General features: G+C 52.6%; 1 protein-coding gene across 1 annotated transcript in view; it reads right to left on the bottom strand.

The window, feature by feature from the left end:
* The window catches only part of LOC113409370 (NEDD4-like E3 ubiquitin-protein ligase WWP2), an 84,772-nt gene that overhangs the window by 38,522 nt on the left and 27,021 nt on the right, over nt 1-19,229 (bottom strand). Inside the window, exons 7-8 of the mRNA XM_026663193.2 lie at nt 10,410-10,528; nt 2,851-3,067 (exon numbers count right to left, since the gene is read on the bottom strand). Of these exons, the coding sequence (XP_026518978.1) occupies nt 2,851-3,067; nt 10,410-10,528 (336 nt within the window). The remainder of the gene's footprint in view (nt 1-2,850; nt 3,068-10,409; nt 10,529-19,229) is intronic.

The following is a 19,229-nucleotide window of genomic DNA, read 5'->3' as shown; positions in this document are numbered from 1 at the left end:
CTCCCCAGTCAGTCACCCAGCCACAGCCCGGCCACCAAGGCCTCAGAACTGCTCTGCATGCACTCCGCACTCTCCCCAGTCAGTCACCCAGCCACAGCCCGGCCACTAAAGGGCTGATCTGCACACTGCTCAGCCACGTATGGGAATGTCTTGCTACTAAGCCTGAACCTACCCAGCTTTGTCTGGGTCCCCTTCGTCCTTTGACACTACTGCCCACATGGACACGGCTGACTGCTTCTCCAGCCTGCAAGCTGCTCCCCAAACCACTAGCCGAAGTCATTCCCAGCAACACACCAGCGTGGTAAGACAGCCAGAAATGTGCCTCCCCAGATCAGGGCCTAATAGAAACCCCCTGTCCCCACAAGCCCATTTGCACCAGCTCTGGTTCACGTACCTCCACTTTTTTCCCCCACCTCATTTTAGCCACCAGGGGCACTGCCAAGCCAAAGCAAGACTCTGGGGGGAGAAAGGCTGGTCTAGCCTCTCTTGGGTCAGGTCTCACATTTGGCCACTTGTGCCCTAGAAATCTGGTTCCTGATGTGCTCAGAACTGCCAGGAGAGACCCCAGAATACACTCCACGCCCGCCCTCCCAGTACAGGACACAGGACTCCACACTGCGCAAGCAGGCCAGTGGCTTAGCACAGCACGAGTCTGTAACTCCAACCAGCCCCAGCTAGAGGGTGAATCATGTTACCCCCAGGAGAGCCTCTGCCCAGGGTACAGATAGGGAACGGCCCAAGCTGCAGTGTGGTGGCCCTTAAAGTTCATGCAGGCCAGTGGGTGCAACAGGAGGGGCTTTGCTGCTGCTGTTCCTCCTCCTCCCTACCCCCACCACAAAGAGCAGGTTGCATATTTGCCGCCCTCTCTCCCTCCGACATGCTGGATTCTCTGTTCCAATCACAGAGAGAAACAGCAGCAAGAACGTGCCGTTGAGCCAGGGCACGGGCAGCAAATTAGCCCATCCTCAGTGTGGCTCCCCGGGGCCATGCAATGGGTGGCTGGAAGAGCTGAACGTGCTCGAGCGCTGGCTTGAAACCTCCCTGCACCCTTAGGGGCTTCCATAACGCTGTTTGTGAGCAGCACCCGGGCTGGGCTGGGCTGGGCTGGCAGTCACAGCCCACTCACGCCAGGAAAGACAGCGCCCCAGGTCTGCCCGGGCGAGGAGAAGGAGATCTTCAGTCTGACCAGCAGGAGCAGTGAGAGGCTCCAGCTCCTGCTGGAATAAAGACCTTTTTCAGAGCACTGGCCTTTTCCAGCTGCCTGGAAACAGGAAGAGCCCAAGCCCTGAGAACAGTAACCCTCACACACACCCCAAAGACACACTGAGCTGTTAACCCTAATTACCTGTGACTGACACATGAGCGAGGCCCTGACCTTCCAGGCACTGGCTTAGCCAAAGGAAAATAAACAGCTCACTTCACAGGAAATGCAGGAGGCCATTTTCCCCTTTAACAACCCCTTCTTGCTGCGTTGCCTGAATGGCCCAAATTTAAAGAGAAAGCTTTCACTCAGGCTGCCCTCCTGCAACCTGGGCTGGGCGGCACGATGGTCTTGCAGCTCACACATCAACCGTAATTTCCAGAGCGCCCCTCTCCCAACTGCCCTACTCCTGGGGGGCCTGCAAGCACCAAGTCCTCCTCCTGCAGGCTGTATTTCTTCTGCTGGGAGCTGGTGTCATCTCCAATGCCCAGAGCCAAGCAAGAGACACAGGAAGATGCTTGGCCTTAGGTAACCTGGCAGGACACCAGCTCATGCAGAGGACAGGCAGATTTTTATGTGACAGAGGAACCAAGTCTCACATCTTTTCTTTAAAGGGACAGGAGGAAGCTGAAAACGAAATTCTGCTCCGAAGATTTTTTCACCTCCTGCTGGTACCTGTAAATCTGGAAAGGCCCAGGACTGGAGAGAAACCCAAGAACAGAGCTCTCACTGGTTCCACCTCCTGTGTGCATCTGACAGCACACTTTGTCTGGTCAGACCCACTGTTTCATAGAATAGAATATCAGGGTTGGAAGGGACTCAGGAGGTCATCTAGTCCAACCCCCTGCTCAAAGCAGGACCAATCCTCAGACAGATTTTTACCCCAGTTCCCTAAATGGCCCCCTCAAGGACTGAACTCACAACCCTGGGTTTAGCAGGCCAATGCTCAAACCACTGAGCTAACCCTTCCCCCATTTCTCTGTATAGCAGCTAGCATGGGCGACCCCAGCTAAGTGAGACCCCCCCCCCACTCCAAACTGACAGGGGAGCAGGACCCTTACATGTTTCTAAGAGTTTATTTTAAAAAATGTTCAGGCCCTCTTGTTTAAAGGGAGCGCTCTGGAAATTTCCCATCTCTTTGTAATGTATGCGCCACAGACACCTTTTGTCCTGCTCAGGGAGAGCAAAAGGCGCAGTTTCTCTCCTGGGGACCTGACAGCAAGGGATATGTCATGTTGCCGCTGTGTATAGCCCCTGAGAATGTGAAACGGATACAGCCTTGGCCCACCCCCTGCTGAGTGAGGAGAGGTCAGTCCCCACGTACAGCCAAACACAGATGCTGTCCACGGACCAGGTCTGTCACAGTCCGGCTGCTTGTCTGTGCTGCTCCAGAAGGTGCCCAGGGCCCCATGTGCTTTTGTGTTTCCATAGCCAGCCTGGCAGAACACAGCCCCCCTCTCCAACACAGCTGCTCCTGCAGCCTCAGAGCAACGGCCCAGACCACTCAAGCTCCTCGGACCCTCTCTGCACAGAGCTAGCCTCACTCCCCCTACCCCAGCACATGAGGAGCAAGCGCCGTGGTGCCCTGCGCTGGGAATGGGCCACACCGTGTTCGGAATGGGCCTGAGGCTGGAGATGGAGCTGCTTACCCGGGTGGTAGAGCTTCCAAGGCCTGTGCTGCAGCCGGAGGTGACTGGGTGCCTGAGGCAGGGGCCGGCTCCTCTGGCTCCCCAGGGACGGATGAAGCAGGAAGGGTGGCAGCGGTGGACCCGGGGGTCTCGCTCGACACTGTTGCAGGTGGTGAGGTCACTCCCACCACAGACCTTTCCTCTTCAGCGTCGGTGGCACCAGCAGAGTCCCCATTCACTGAAAATGCAGAGGGCAGAGAGATTAGGGCTGAGTGAGGAGAGACAGGCAGCCGTGGCTGATCTAGCTGGCCCTGATACGTGGCACGGCCCCACCTCCTGAGGAGAAGGGAAAACGCACCACTACAGCCATTCTTACTGACGGCAACGATTAGCCTCCGCCCCAGGGCCCCAGGTTCACAGGGAGCTTGTGGCCCTCTGCAAAGGGAGCTTCGCTGTTCACCCAAGGGTGGGGAGCAGTACTAGGGCCTCTGTTCCTCTGCCAGCTGCTGCCACCCCCTGCGCCTCCTCTGTCTGTACAGGCCGGGTTGGCGGGACCAAGCAGAGCATGTGGGAAACAAGGGCGCTCACTGTCTAGCATTTCCCCTGCGGCTGCCAGCAAACTTCCCGGCTCTAGGGGCACTGGGTTAATTCAGGTGAGGAGCAGGGATCCCAAAAACCTGCCAGGAGGTGCCCTGGGCCTTGGGAAGGGCTGACTCAGCAAGTCCGACAGTGCCAATAAATCCGACACTGCTGGACCACACTGAATACTCAGCAGGAAAGGAGCAAACCTCCCAGCTAATGGGGGGCGGGGAGGGAGAGAGAGAAGTGGCAGCAGATTAGCCTGCAAGATGCCACCCAGTGGCTCCACCCGCTGCCCAAAGCTCTGGCCTTTCCTGGTTTTCTGCTGGGGGCAGGTAGTGCCCACTTCCCTGCCACTCCCTCACAGGCCATGCCACTAGCAGCTGCTGCGCCTCCTCTGCACAGGGAAGAGGAGTGCAGCCACTCCTGGCATCCCAGTGTGCACACGTGTTCACATGCATGACGGAAGGATGGCAGCTCCCACTGTGCGTGTTCACCAGCCCCTCACCTTGACGCCTGTGGCTCTGCTAGGACTCAGGGGAACCCACGACTGGATTCTAAGTGTAACGTGTGACCAAAGCCAGGCCACAGGCTTCAAACTGGTTCTAAGAGTGAAAACAAGCAGCAGCTTGTGGCCCATGTTGACCGAAGGCTAATTCTGGGAGAGGGAGCCCCAGCCAGTCCCTGCACCTCAGTCCCTGCAGGAGACCCCTTCGCTCACAGGGCGAGATGGCTTCCACACAATGGGTAAGTCAGTAGAAATCCCAGCAGTCAAAGCAGAGGCCGAGTTACCATGGCCCTGGACAGCATTACGCCTCGGAGGTTACTTGTAGGCCCTAGGCAGATTCCTAGATGCTTGTAGATACGTACTGCATAAGAGAGCCAGTACCTGAGGGATTTTACAGACGCCAAGAACACCCCACAGCTCCATGTTGTACCTGCAGTTCTGTGGAACGCTGGGTTACACTGCAGTGGGACAGGGGCGGTACGAACAGGACAGCCTGCATCTCACAGGCTAACCTTCTCAGCGGACAAGGAGCTGAGGCAGCCAGGAGGGCATTAAACTACCACGACCAGGAGAAGGAGGCAAACCATGTACAAATGAACTCAGCGTGTTGCGAACAAACTGAATTGATACAGCCAAGAATGTGGAGAGAAGATTTCAGTCATTCACATACCAGTGCTAGGAATCTGGGGAACAAGCAAGAGGAATTGGAAATTCTCACTGACAAGAACAAATTTAATATAATTGGCATCACTGAAACCTGACGGGACAATTCACAAGACTGTAATGTTAAAGTCACTGGTTACAACTTGTTCAGGAAGCACAGAGTAGGTAAAAGATGTGTGGAGAGATACTCTACATTAAAGACAATTACCGGTTTTAGAGTGACTGATAACTCAGAACCACAGGATCCTGAATGTGTCTGGATCAGTGACCTACCTAACACAGCACAGAAGGGAGTAGTGGTAGGGGTCTGTTACAGGCCAGGGAACAAGAGGAGTTAGGGGTGTATCAGGGATCAGAAATAATGACCTGGTTCCATTCCATATGGGCAAAGAAAGGAGAGTCCCAACAAGCAATATATAATCTTGGTGCTTCAAAAGAGTTGATTTCCCAAAGCTGAGGAATATTCTGAGCAAAATTGATTGGAGAAAAAATTTAGACAGAAAAATGTGAATGAAAATAGGGAGTTGTTTAAGAAGAGTTTATTAAATGGCCAAAAATCTAATTCTACAATCCAAAAAGATGACATCTTTGGCAAAAAGCCCATCCTGATCCAGAGGCAAAGCGAAGGCAGCTACTTGAAATAAAACAGAAACATATAACAAATGGAAAAATGGGGAAATAGATAGCAAACAATATAAATTAGAAGTTATGAAGTGCAAAAAATTTATAAGGGAAGCTAAAGACATCAAGGAAAAAAATCCATGGGATAGGCCATTATTATTACATAGAGAGAAATCATTAATAATGATACAGATAAGGCAGAAGTGTTCAATAAATATCATTTGGAAAGAAGCAGAATGATGTAGTCAGATGATAAAGTACTTTCTAGTTCATTAGTAACTAACAAGGATATTAATTGGCATCTACTAAGAACAAATATTTTCAAATCAGCAGGCCTGGATAACTTGCACCCAAGAGTCCTAGAAAAGCTGGCTGAGGAGATCTCTGGCCATTATCAATATAGCACACGTTAAATGCATGAACTGGATAACTGAACTATCCTTAAAAAAAAAAAAAAAAATTGTCAATAGGGAATCATCATTGAATGGGAGAGTTTCTAGTGGGGTTCAGCAGTGATCAGTATTCACCCACACACTAGGAAAACTTTCATCAACGATCCTGAAGTAAAGCCATTGCTGAAAACATTTGGGGATGACACAAAGATTGTTGGAGCGGTAAATAACGATGAAGACACAGCCACCCTACAGAGTGATCTGGATTGCTTCATAACCGGGGCCCATTTAAACAAAATGTGTTTTAATACAGACAAATGCAAAGTTATGCATCTAGAAACAAGGAAAGCAGTGACGTTGAAAAGGATTGTGAGGTCATAATGGACAAGCAACTCCACATGAACTTCCTGTGCGATGCTCTGGCAAAAGGGCGAATGCGATTCTTAGATGTATGGAAAGGGGAGTAGGGTGGGAATTTTACCTTTGTACATGGCATTGGTGAAACTGATACTGGAATATTGCGTGATGTCCATGTTTTAAAAAGGATACGGAAAATTTGGAAACGGTGCAGAAAAAAGCCACAATAACATTTGAGGGCTGGTAAAAAAACCAACCACCTTACAGTGAGAGACTTAAAGAGCGCAATCTAACTTGATTACAGAGTGTAAGGAGAAAATACCAAGTACTCAAGAGCTCTTTAATCTAACAGGGAAAGGCAGAACAATGTCTGAAAGCCAAAGCCAGACAAATTCAAACAGAAATAAGGCACATTTTTATTTTAAAAAAGGGTGAGGGTGATTAACCACTGGAACAAACTCCCAAAGGAAGACCTCTCTCGATGGCTTCAAATCTAGGAAATACTTTTGTCAAACACAAGTTTCTGGGCTCAGTAAGGGGTAATAGAGAATTTTATGGCCTGCAATATACAGGTGTCAGATTAGGTGATCTAATGTTCCCTTCTGGCCTTAAACTTTATGTTTTTATTAATTTATACACACACACACACACACACACACAAGAAAGGAGAAATTGATAGTAATGAATATAAATAAGAAGCTCGGAATTGTAGAAAATTGATATGGGAAGCCAAGGAACACAAATAGAAATCTATGGCCAGCAGAGTTAAGGACAATGAGTTTTTAAAATATATTAGGAACAAAAAGACCCCTGACAATGGTATTGGTCCATTACTAAATGGAAACGGTAACATTATCAGTAATAATGCAGAAAAGGCAGTGTGTTCAGTAAGTATGAGAGACAGAATACATTCCTGTATTCATACCCTAGACACTATTGTAATAATCTCTGTATACACTTGTAAGGTATCATTTTTTAATATTCTGGGCAGTATTGTCCTGGTAAAATGTGTGTGGCAACACTGTGTGAAGTTATGACGCCCCTGTATGGTGTTATTACCACATGTTCCAAACCCCACAGCCCTGCCCAAAGAGAAGCTGGCAAACAGGTCTGTCCTAAGCAAAGGAATATGTGTGCTGCTTAATTTGCATCTAAGCAGTAAACAGAGTCATCAAGCAGGAAAGGAAGCAAAGAAAGCTGGCAGGGAACGTTCTTCCACATAGACTCTTTGTCTCCTTGTGCCCAGCGGGAAATGATTTTCAAGAGGGGGACAAACTATAAAAAGGAGGGACAAAGACCTGAAGCCCCCCCCCCCCTCCACCTATCGCTTTGACTGCACCTAAAGAGATAAAGGAAGCAGATGGACTCTGGAGGAGGGGTCCTGACCTCAGAGTTTCATCAATAAACTGCTGGAGCATGTGTTGAGAAACTTTGCTTTGAATCTCATGTAGTTTGTTAAGTTAGGCATTAGTAAGCCTTTAATCTTCATTTTTCTAGTAACCATTTCTGATTTTCATGCCTCATTACTTGTACTCGCTTAAAAGCTCTCTCTTTGCAGTTAATAAACTTGTTTTACTGTTTTATCTAATCCAGCATGTTTGAACTGAAGTGTCTGAATAACTACTTAAGATAATACACTGGCATATTAAAGGAACAACAGACAAAATATTTGTACTGGCCAGGAGAGGGCTGGCCAGTACAGGACATACATTTCTTGGGGGAAATCTGAGACTGGGGTTGTGCTGGGGTCACCCAAACACAGTGAGAGCTACAGTGTAAGCTAAGGCCTGGTCCACATTACCCCCCCACTTCGGACTAAGGTACGCAAATTCAGCTACGTTAATAACGTAGCTGAATTTGAAATACCTTAGTCCGAACTTACCGCGGGTCCAGACGCGGCAGGAAGGCTCCCCCGTCGATGCCGCGTACTCCTCTCGCCGAGCTGGAGTACCGGCGTCAACGGCGAGCACTTCCGGGATCGATTTATCGCGTCTAAACCAGACGCGATAAATCAATCCCAGAACATCGATTGCCTGCCGCCGGACCCTCCGGTAAGTGTAGACGTACCCTAAGTGTGGCTGGCAGGCTGCTGTTACAGACAGACACTCACGGTGTGGCTTGCATGCTGGAAGGCTGTTTGTGAGTGGCCCAGGTGGGAGCTACTTCAGCAAGGCATTGTAAGGCACCCAAGGTTGCAGGGCAGGTGTCACACAGCCCCATACTGGTCTGGCCTGTACCCTGGTATGTCACAGTATTGCTGTTCCATAATTGTGGGGGGGAAACAGATGGTGGTGGTGGTAACACTCTTTCCATTCCACTCCCATGTCTGGTGGATGTTAAACAGAAGCTACTGAAGTCAGATATTTTTAAATCGGCAGGTCCAGATAACTTGCATCCAAGAGTTTTAAAAGAGCTGGATGAGATGATCACTGAACCATTAATGCTGGTTTTCAGTAAGTCTTGGAGCACTGGGAAAGTTCTTCCAGAAGACTAGAAGAAGGCTAATATTGTGCCAAGGTAATTATAGGCCTTTCTGCCTGACATCAACCCTGGGCAAGATAATGGAGCCACTGATACAGGACTTGATTAATACTAAACTAAAGGAGGATAATGTAATTAATGCAAATCAACATGGGTTTGTGGCAAATAGATCTCTCATAAAAAAATCTGACATTACAAGTTTGGGTGATAAAAGGTAGCAGTGTTGACATAATAGATTTAGATTTCTGGAGGAATTTGATGTGGCATTGCACAATGTTTTCATTAAAAAACTAGAACTATATAAAATTAACATGGCACACGTTACGCGGATTAAAAACTGGCTAACTGATAAGTCTCAAAATGTTACTGTAAATGGGGAATCATAATTAAATGGGTGTGTCCACAGTGGGAATCGGTTCTTGGCCCTAGGTTATTTAATAGTTTTATCAATGACCTGGAAGAAAATGTAAGATCATCAATGATAAAGTTGCAGATGATGCAAAAATTTAAGCAATGATAAATAATGAAGAGGAGAAGTCACTGACAGTGATCTAGATCACTTGGTAAACTAGGCACAATCAAACAATATGGGTTTTTATACAATTAAATGTAAATACACCTCTACCCCGATATAACACGACCCGATAGAACACGAATTCGGATATAACGCGGTAAAGCAGTGCTCCGCGGAGGGGGGGGGGGGGGGCGAAGAGATGCTGCGCACTCCAGCGGATCAAAGCAAGTTCGATATAACCCGGTTTCACCTATAACGCGGTAAGATTTTTGGCTCCCGAGGACAGCGTTATATCGGGGTAGAGGTGTATATACATCTAGGAACAAAAAAATGTCCGCCATATTTACAGAATGGGTGACTCTATCCTGGGAACCAATGACTCTGAAAAAGCTTTGGGGGTCATCGTGGACAATCAGCTGTTTTGACCACAGTGTCACACTGGGAGTTCATGTTCAGCTAATGCGATCCTGGAATGCTTAAGCAAAGGAATCTCTAGTACAAGGAGAGAGGTTATTTTACTTCTATATTTGGCACTGGTGTGACTGCTGCTGGAGTACTGTGTCCATTTCTAGTGCCCACAATTCAAAAAGAATTTTGATAAATTGGAGAGGGTTCAGAGAAGAGCCACAAGAATGATGAAAGGATTAGAACACATGCCTTGTAGTGACAGACTCAAAGAGCTCAGTCTATTTAGCTTAACAAAGAGAAGTGCAAGGAGTGACTTGATCACAGTCCACAAGTATCTACATGGGGAAAAAATATTTAATAGTGGTCTCTTCGATCTACCAGAGAAAGGTCTAACATAATCCGATGGCTGGAAGTTGAAGCTAGACAAATCCAGATTGGAAATAAGGTGTACATTTTTAACAGTGCAAGTAATTAACTGTTGGAACAAATTACCAAAAGTCATGGTGGACTCTCCATCACTGAGAATTTTTAAATGGAGATCGGCTGTTTTTCTAAAAGATCTGCTCTAGAAGTCATTTGGGGGCCGTTCTCTGGCCTGTGCTATACTAGCGGTCAGACTAGAGGATCGCAATGGTCCCTTCTGAGCTTGGAATCTATGGCAGGGCTGCTCCAATTACTCAGTCACAGGGCCACAATGGCAACTCACAAGGAACCCAAAGGCTGCTCCTACCTGGCCCAGAATGGAACTTCTCTCTCCTTAAATATGGCAGTGCGGGAAGAGCACAAGTCCCAGCGCATACTGTGGGCTGTCTGGTTGGATCAAGATAGAGCATTGCACACTGGGACCAGCAGTCTTTGGCCACACTCCACAATGTTTTCATGAAATTCCAGGGCAGGCGTGGGCTACGCTGTGTGTTACCGGGAGATAGCTTTGGTTCAACAAACATCTGTACAGCCGGTTGTCATCTTCCTCCACTAGCTGAGGCCCTGAGCGCTGCCTGCCATACAGCCACTACCTGAAAAGCCAAGCATCACCCCATCCAGTACTGTGCTTCACCTGTGCCATTTGCTGTGCTCGGACTCTTGACTTGCTGGCGGTGGCGAACCCTGGTGCTGGGACTTTGGTCTCCATTCCCTGCGTTCTGTCTGGCCGCTCCAGCTGAATGTCTGTGTCCCCTGCAGGATAACAACACACACCAGGTCAGAGACTAGGCTGGCCTCAGAAGGAAACTCCTCAGTTCCTTTTGCCCGGAACTGTGCTGAAGGACACAAGCTACCCTCCCTCCAGGTGCACCCTGCCAGCCTTCCCAGTGAGTCCCACGCACCTGTGCTCCCCAGAGCACCTCCCTAACTTCGAACACCCTCTCCCCAGAACACCCAGCTCAGAGACAGGCAGGCACGCTGGTTCCAGACACATCTCGGCCACTAGTGCCCAAGTCCCAGCAACGGGGAGTCCAGGAGAAACAGTGTGGGGGCTTTGGTGCGGGGCATTAGGGGCTCAGAGGTCTCAGTTCCACACGCCTCTGCTCACCTTGCACTAATGGGCGTATTAATGAATAATCCAAGTCTCTTCTGAGAGACACTTGGTTATTTGGTGCTAGAGAGTCCTACTGTTCCTGAATTCGGATTGGATCTGGTCCTGGTCCCCAAGCCAGATCTAGACACAGGACTCTCCCCTACCAGCGGTGGTGACATTTTTAGAGCCAATCTCACCTCTCCCCAGTCATGCAGCGACTCCCCAGGCTCAGTTGTCCACCTGTCCCTGTGGGCACAATTCCCCTCGCTATGCCTGAGACGCTCCCATTCCCAAAGAGTGTGTAGGCACGGCCAGCCAACTTCACTCACTGAGCAGCCTCCCACTCGAGGACTCCAGCCTCCAGCACTTGCAGCTTAAGAAAACATGGCATGTCTCACAGGAGGGCTGAGCCGAGCGATTCAGGAGAACCCTAGCACCGCACACCGGCCACAGGTGAGTAGGGAAGGACAACGGGACACTGCAGGACTGGACTCGCAGTGCCAACCACTCCCCATGCAGGAGGGGACAGGCTGGCTGGGCGCCGGGGTACTGGAAGGCTGGTCTCAGACAGGAGTTGTTGGCCATATTGAATTTCCGGGAAGCGGGCGGGCGTAAGCCCACTCACGTCTAAAGGCCCCTCCCCCAGCGTCACATCTCATGTCTGTCTCTCTCTCACACACACACCCTATGACACCTGCCTGCATCTCAGCCTGCAGGTCATGCATTTGGCTGAGCTGTGGGCAGGAGATGCAGTTCCTCCTGCAGCAGCTGCTGGAGGTGTGGCGATACCTGGCTTCAGGCACTCAGCCAGCACAGAGTCTGCCCCAGGAGGGATGGGGGGAGCCAGAAGCTGGGGTGACTGAATGGGGAAGGGAATAGGGCAGGATCTGAACAGGGATGAGAGGCCGCTGCTGCCCATCCGCCCACTACCCCTCTCTCAGGTTGCACCAGCCACGCAAAGAGGTCTGTGCTATGGATCTGAAACCCTGCTGACAGCTGATACAGGGAAAACAACGACCGACAGGGAAAGACTGAAACTGCGTTTGTTTAGTCTGGAGAAGGGGGGGGGGGGCACATGCTAACAGTCTTCAAATACATAAAAGGGTGTTAAAAAGAGGAGGGTGATACATTGTTCTCCTGAACCGCTGAGGACAGGACAAGAAGCAATGGGCTTACATTGCAGCAAGGGAGATTCAGGTTGGACATCAGGAAAAACTTCCTGTCAGGGTGGTTAAGCACTGGGACAAATTACCTAGGGAGGCTGCAGAATCAGATTTTTAAGAGCAGGTTAGACAAACACGAGCCAGGCATGGTCTAGATAATACTTCGCCCTGCCTCAGCGCAAGGGGCTAGAAAACCTCTCGAGGTCCTTCCAAGTCCCACGTTTCTAGGAGTCTAATGTGTGACTATGGAGTTCAAGACTATCCTAACATATATGTATGCGAGGGAGTGTTAAGGTAGCACTGGGAATCTTCATTCTGGCTTTTCCTAACTGTTGAGAGCTGGACTTTGCAACCTTAACATTCTTCTAACTACACTGGTTTTTAATGTGCCTATTTATATCGGACCCCCCCTGATTTTCACACTTGCTGGGGCATTAGGCGCCTCAGGGCATTGCTGTGGCTTACAAAGCTTTCACTTCTCAGTCTTCATCCTGAACCCAGCCCAGCTCTCCGCCCGCTTTATACTACTGGGATTGTACTGCTGCCCACCACTGGAATCTGAGCACCCGCAACCAGCCTCCCTGAGCTCTTGGGCACATCGCCATCTCTGGGGGAAAGTTCTGCTTGGGGGAGGGATTTTAGATTTCATCCACGGCCCCTGCGGTTGTTGGGGTGAAGGGGCAGTGCTGAGAGGGTGGAAAGGGGTTTTCAAGAGGAAGGTTTTGCAGTGTTTCCTACAGACAGACTCTGGATTTGCCTGAGCTCAGGTCAGCTCAGCCGGGATGAAAAGCTGTTCCCATCTACGGGATGTTTGGGGCCCCTCTGTAAGAGGAGTTTGCTGGGTCTCAGGCCCTGAAACGGCACTGCCTTGTTACTGCGAGCGGCCGCCCCCCGGGATGGGCCATGCTGCAGGGCAGTGCGCACGTGAAGCTTGCCATGCTGCGGCTCTCTACATACACGCCGGGCTTCGTTCTCCAGGGCTGCCAGCTGACGTTTCACTCCCCGTAAAACCACTCATTTAAGATCAAGTTAGGGGCATCTGCTAATTATCTCATTCCATAACTTTCATAAAACCCATTACACTTGGCAGCAGTTAATTATCAGGCTAATTATCAGGCTGATCCATGTCTACCCAGAGGCTATTTGCAGCCCCTGGCCCTCAACCTCAAGTGAGCACCAGCATTAACATCGACTGGAGGAAATGGGGGGCTCTTACACATGGCTGGTCAACTCCCCGGCACAGAGTCCTTCCCTCTGCTCTCAGCACAGACCCCTGCAGAACAGCCGGTCGTCTTCATTCCGCACAAATCAAGGGGTTAAAATCTCATGCACAAGCAAAGAGGCCGGGCACACCAGGAGGGCTGGGATGCACTGCGCTGCAGGAGCCAGAGCCTTGGGAATACTTACAGCCTGCCCCTTCCACAGCTCACGGGATCACCCCACTCCTCAGCGGTGGGCTGTGACACACCTAAGCCATCAACCTCTGCCTTCTAGCCAACACTCCCCATCTCATGCGTTAACATGCATTGGCAGCTTCGTTTCAGGGAGGTGCAGAGCTGGAGTTCAGGAGAAAAGGCTGGAGAAGAGGCCTGTCGACAGAGCAGGGCAGACTAGCTGCCCTTGAATCTAGGCACACCCCTTGCCTGAGAGCAGGACAGTGGCACAGGGGCTGAAGGTCAGACCATCGAGTGGACAGGGCACCAGAGCTAAGGAGGAAGCCAGTCTCTCAGTGGAACAATGCCTCTGCTGGCCAGCCAAGAGGGAGGCATGGGCTCAAGAAATGAGTGTGCCGCAAAGCCACAGATCTGTCTCCAACTCTGCCCAGGCTCCCGGGTGAGCAAGGGACTGGAGTCAGGACTCGCAGGTCCTATTACTGTCTCCACTCCTGGCTTGCTGTGTGACCTCGGGCAAGTCCTGTCTACACTACAGCTTGCAACAGGGATCTTGTCACAGGCACACACACGTCCAGTTCCTGGTTCACTTTGGGTCTACAGTGTAGCTCTGCTGCCATCACATCCGCTATGCTGCCCAACCCCTTCGGTGTCACTGCATTCTGAGCACGGCCCTCAGCAGGATAGTGGCCAGGGCACACAATGCCGAGTGGCCAGGGCCCAGGGGGCCTTTGGGTGCTACCATAGTAGAAATGTAACACTAATCAATGCACATGGAGCAGCAGCAGGATGCAGAGCAATGTACCCTGGGCTCTCTGGCCGCACAGAGCTGGGAGGAAGGGAAACCGGCCAAAGCAGTTACACAAACATGATTAGGGGATCCGGTCTGTACTGACCTGGCTACGGGGGGAGAGACCCATGTGCCAGCTGCGGCCTCCAGCAGGAGCAAAACACTGCCAGCTGCCACGTTTCCTAAGCAAGCTTTAACCCTGGGCGGCACTGACACAATCCAAGTTTCGAGCCAGCTCTGCTGGCAACTGGTGACAAACTGGGTCCCCACTTCTAGGTGCAGGGTGCCTTCACCGCTCTGTGCCCCAGAAGAGCACTGAGACCCTCAGGAAAAGGACCTGCTTCACCCTTGCTGGCTGAAGCCCATATCGGAGCAGGGTGGGGCAGAGCTCAGGGCCTGCTGGTAGGGGAGTTGGATAGCAGCCACCAAGAAACAGAGTCCTCTTTCCGGGGCAAGGAGCTGCCTGGAAGGCTCTGGTGGCCGCAGAAGGCATGACTGTTTAAGGCTGGGGGGAGCAACGGGAATCACTGACTTGTGGAAATAACCTGGCATTCAGAAGATGTTCCAAGCGGGCTTTTTACACTAGCTCTACAAATGAGGGCAGGGAGAACCCTTCAGGCAGAGAACAGCTCCCTGTCCCGACCTCCCGGACGGGGATGGGCAGAGCAGCCAGACTCTCCCCCACCTGGCTCGGGCATCTCAGGACCACAGGGCAGTGCACAGCTCCCAAATGAGCCCTGCTGAAGCAGCCCCTTCGGCAGGGAGGGTGGGGAGCACCGAGAGGAAAGAGTCCAGACAAGCTATCACCTTAAAAGGGCAAAACCTTCCCGCTGTCCTGGCAGCTCAGGACTCTGCACAGAGCTGGGGTCGGGGAGGAAAAGGCAGCTTGGCAGCCACAGGGCCACATCAATCGGGCCCCACACGAGCGCTGACAAGCCCACAATTGCTTCCAGTCGCTCAGTTCTTGCTCCCCGCGGGGAGCAGCTGAGCGTGACCCTGGGACCGGGGGGGGGGAACGTGGGCAATAGCACAAACTGATTGCTACAGAGAAATCAGCCACTGATAAGAGCAGCCGGCTCCATCCAGCAGACGGATGGGTCGGAACGCGAGCAGGAGCAGCTGGGCCCGTTTCTGACCAGTCACAATTCCTCCCATGGGGCAGCCCTGGAGAGAAAGCCTTGGCTCTGGCCACAATTCTCATTACAGCCCCCCTCCCCCCAAAAAAGCTCCCCCTGAACCCAGGCTGGGTTGGGGCCTCTCTCCAGCATGGCAGGATTCAGGAGAGAATTCTCCTGTGGGTGGAGAAGGAACTCCCCTTCCCTGCTGACGGGCAAGACAGGGATCTGGGCACCCTTGCTGTGGGGGGAATGCTCTGACCCCTTGTGCCCCGAGAAATCTGCCTCCCCAGCTGCCCACCTCCAAGGGGGCTGCCGGGATGGCTCACCCAACACAGGAAACTGAGACCTGATCTAGATTAGTGTTTGGAAGGCATGAGCTACCGTGTAGACAAGGCAGTGTTCCTTTAACACCTGTTAAACCGCTCAAGTCCAAACCCTGGTCTAGGCAAGGCCTGAGCTCAGGGCCTGGGCTCTGATGGAGCGAGGGCCAGTTGTAAAGGGCTAAGGACCAAACCCACTGCACTCAATGCACTGCGGGGACATCTCTGGCCCCAAGAGGAACATTCTCCCTGCTTCCTCCAGGGGAGTCAATGCCTCTCCCCGCAGTCTCTTGGAAAGGAGCTTCCCTTCTGAAGCCAGGTGGCAGCGAGGACAAGGGACATGTCCTACCCAGAGCTAACAGCGAAGCCTGTGGTGAAAGCCCAGCTGGGGGAAGGGAGGAGGTGGCTCTCCCCGCCCAGGCTGGACGCATTGGAGCAGGCAGCCTCAGGTGCATGCTGGGCCCTTCTCAATACAGACGAGCGAGAAGCAGCCCAGAGAGATTTTAGAAACCAAAACAGGATGTTTCCAGGCTGCCAGCAGGCCACACGGGGTTACCAGGCCCGAATTAGCCAGCCTGCCAGCCCAGCCCTCCTACGAGCGCTCCCACATGGGCACTGTCTTTTAATAGAGGCCTGGAAACAAACAGAGTGCGGCCACGTGGTGGAGATGCAGCTGGGAACCAACACTTAAAATAGGAGCAGGAAAAAGCAAGGCAGAGCTCGATGGGAATGGACTCTCGGAGCCTTGCCAGTACCCGGGGGAGGAGAGGCCAAAGCCGGGCTGAGTCAGGAACGCGTTCAGACACCCTGTCGCATGGGGAGTTGCGGCAGGCTCTCGCCCCCTTCTGTGCAAACCCAAGTCACTCCCCCACGTCCCGCTCTGCCCGTCGGACTGCGCCTGGACTGGAGCTCAGGAGAGAGCAGGGGCAGCGGACAGCCAGAACGGACACTGCCAGCCCCCAGACAGAGCCCCGGCCTTCGCCCGCTCTGCAAGGGCAGGGGCAGGCCCAGAGAAGTAAGGACTCAGTCCCTAAGCTTGTGTCTAGGCCCCTCTGTTAAACCCACTCAGCGGGTGCCATCTCCTCCAAGCACATTGTCATTTCATCCCCTCCCCCCCTAAATGTGGTCACGACCCCATGGCTCCAGCCCAGGGACTGCAGGGTGACACAAAGCCCGACACAGGAGACACGCCTGCGGAAAGAGGGTGCAGCTGAACGGGAGACAGAAGGGTAGAGTGTGCCCCGGAGGAACTGCTCCGGCCGGGCATGAGGCACACTATGCCAGGACAGCTCGAGTGACCTGGTGCCCGGGCAGCTCTGGAGAACCCAGAGTCGTTAGTCACTACCTGAAACGCACAGCTGAGAAATTCCTCTGGGCTCCGTGAAAACAGGGAGGAGGTGGTGACAGAGGCAGAGGCCTCCTGTTTGCAGGGCAGAGCGAAGCACATTGCCCATAGCAGCATCATGAAGTGAGGAGAAGGGAAACCCCCTCCCCCATCCTGAGAGGGCTGGGAAAAGATGCCACGTGCACAGGCTCTCCAGCCTCCCTCGCACGGACCCTCACGCTCAGGGCGGCGTCGGGCAGAGCATGCATGGATGGAGCCGCAGGGCTGCAAACACACCAACCTCCTCCACACTAGATTTCTACGGCCCCCTTCTCCCGCCCCCCAATACCGGGGTTCCCCTGCCCTGGGATTGGCGCTATGGGGAGCCCGCGCACTGCCTGTTCCCTGGCTCCAGCCCCACGTTCATTGTATCTGCTCAGAGCCAGCTTAATCAGCATGGCGCTGAGGATGGCAGCTGGAGCTGGACTGCTGCCCACCCGAGGGCTCCCACGAGGGCTAGCAGGGGGCAGCCAAGGCTGCTATTTGCCTTGCCACTCGTCCTCCCAAGTGGCCGTGCCCGGAAAGCGCCTCCGCAGCCCTTTGCAAACTGCTCTAAACCCCCGGCTCTCAGGTTAGCCCAAGTCTCAGCTGTTGGGTCCACTTGGAACAAACGAAGGCAAAATGTCCTGGCCTCGGAAGGTTTCACAGCTTGCAGAATTGCTCCCAGCCCAGCCGGGGCCGCAGGAGAGCGCTGCTCGCAAGCGGGATCTGCGCTGCTGGGCCAGCCTGCTGATGTGAGCTGTCCCTCTGCAGGCTCTCAGCCCAGAAGCCACATGAGGTTGTGCAATGGCAGGATCTGGAGGAGACTCTAGGGTTCATTAGGCTGGCCTTTTCCCTAGATTTGCTAGTGTCCCTGATGGGGCTCCCAGCCCGCGCTTTGGAGACCCTTCCACAGCCTTGCAGAGCTCACATGCAGCAAGCCTTCCTGATACTCACCTCATCTCCACCCAACTTCTCCTGATCCCCCCACTGCAGAGCCACGCACACCTTCCACACCTCTCTCCCCCAGCCCCTGACCATCCGCAGTGCTCTTCTCACAGCTCCCTCCAGTCATCACTGTCTGTCTGAACGGGAGATGCTAAGCCTTGAATGCTCTACCCAGCTGCTGCTGCCCACAGCCTATCGCCCCCCTGCTCCAGGACCGCAGCCGCGAGCTCAAAGCTCTGCTGGGCAGTTCTGCTACCATATCCCACTGTGAAGTCCTGTGCTCTGTAAGGTGCTGGGGCCACGTACAGCGCTGTGTAGAATTCAGCGCAAGGAAGGCTAGACAACATTTTAGGGCAAGTGACCCAGTGGCTTGGACTCTAGATTACCTGAGCAATGACTGGCCTCACAAGAAGATTCTTGCCCATCACTAATCAGAGGGCAAGACGTCAGCCCTCGTAAAGCAGGTATAGCAAAACCTGAGCCTAGCTTGGAGAAGCCCTTGGGAGCACCAGAATTCGTGACGCGAGTGACATGTCCACGACCAGATTAAGTCACGTACCGTCTGGCAATCTGCAGCCTCCTGCCCCGCAACACACCGAGCAGTAACAGCTACCGGCTCCCCCACCCCCACCTCAGGCCCTCGCTCACAGGGCACCAGGCTTGCAGCAGCTCCCCCACACCCAGGACACCAGCTTTCCCAGCCAGCGCAAATGACTGGCTCTTTATTCTCTCTTCACACAGTTCACTGTGGAATTTCACACCCTATCCCCAAGTTTACCAGCAAATCCCAGGACACCATTTGTGCTGGGGAAGAAAAGGAAGCCCTGACCAAGCAGTTTCCCTTGAGAAGACAGGGCAGAAATTGTTGAGGAGCAAAGACTAACCCTTTTATTCCCATTCTGTCTTTAAGGGAGGTCTCCAGCCCACTTGACAAGTAAACAGAGCCTTTCCCACTGCGGACTCCCACCCTGCTCTCACATGCACACGGGAATCAAGGCAGCCCCTCCGAGGCGGAACGCAGCAGCCCGCAATACTGAACAAAAAGTGGGGAGAGAAATCAGAACAGCCCAGAAGTCACTCCCGGGCTGCTGGGTGAAGTCGGGGCGCTGGTGCATTCACCATTGCAGAGCGGACGCTTTACCTGGTGTGGCTGGAGCCGACAGTTCTCTGCCCAGGATCAGGCCCTGTGTCCTAGCTGTTGGAGTGGAGCGAGTGGCCAAGCTGGAGGTTCACGTTTGTTCTCCCTAGCCCGAGGGAGGCTGTTCTGG

This window comes from Terrapene carolina, unplaced genomic scaffold (genome assembly GCF_002925995.2).
Source record: "Terrapene carolina triunguis isolate 2854851 unplaced genomic scaffold, T_m_triunguis-2.0 Scaffold32862, whole genome shotgun sequence".
NCBI lineage: Eukaryota > Metazoa > Chordata > Testudines > Emydidae > Terrapene > Terrapene triunguis.
The sequence above is the reverse complement of the archived record's forward strand: the minus strand, read 5'-3'. Positions and strand labels throughout refer to the sequence as shown.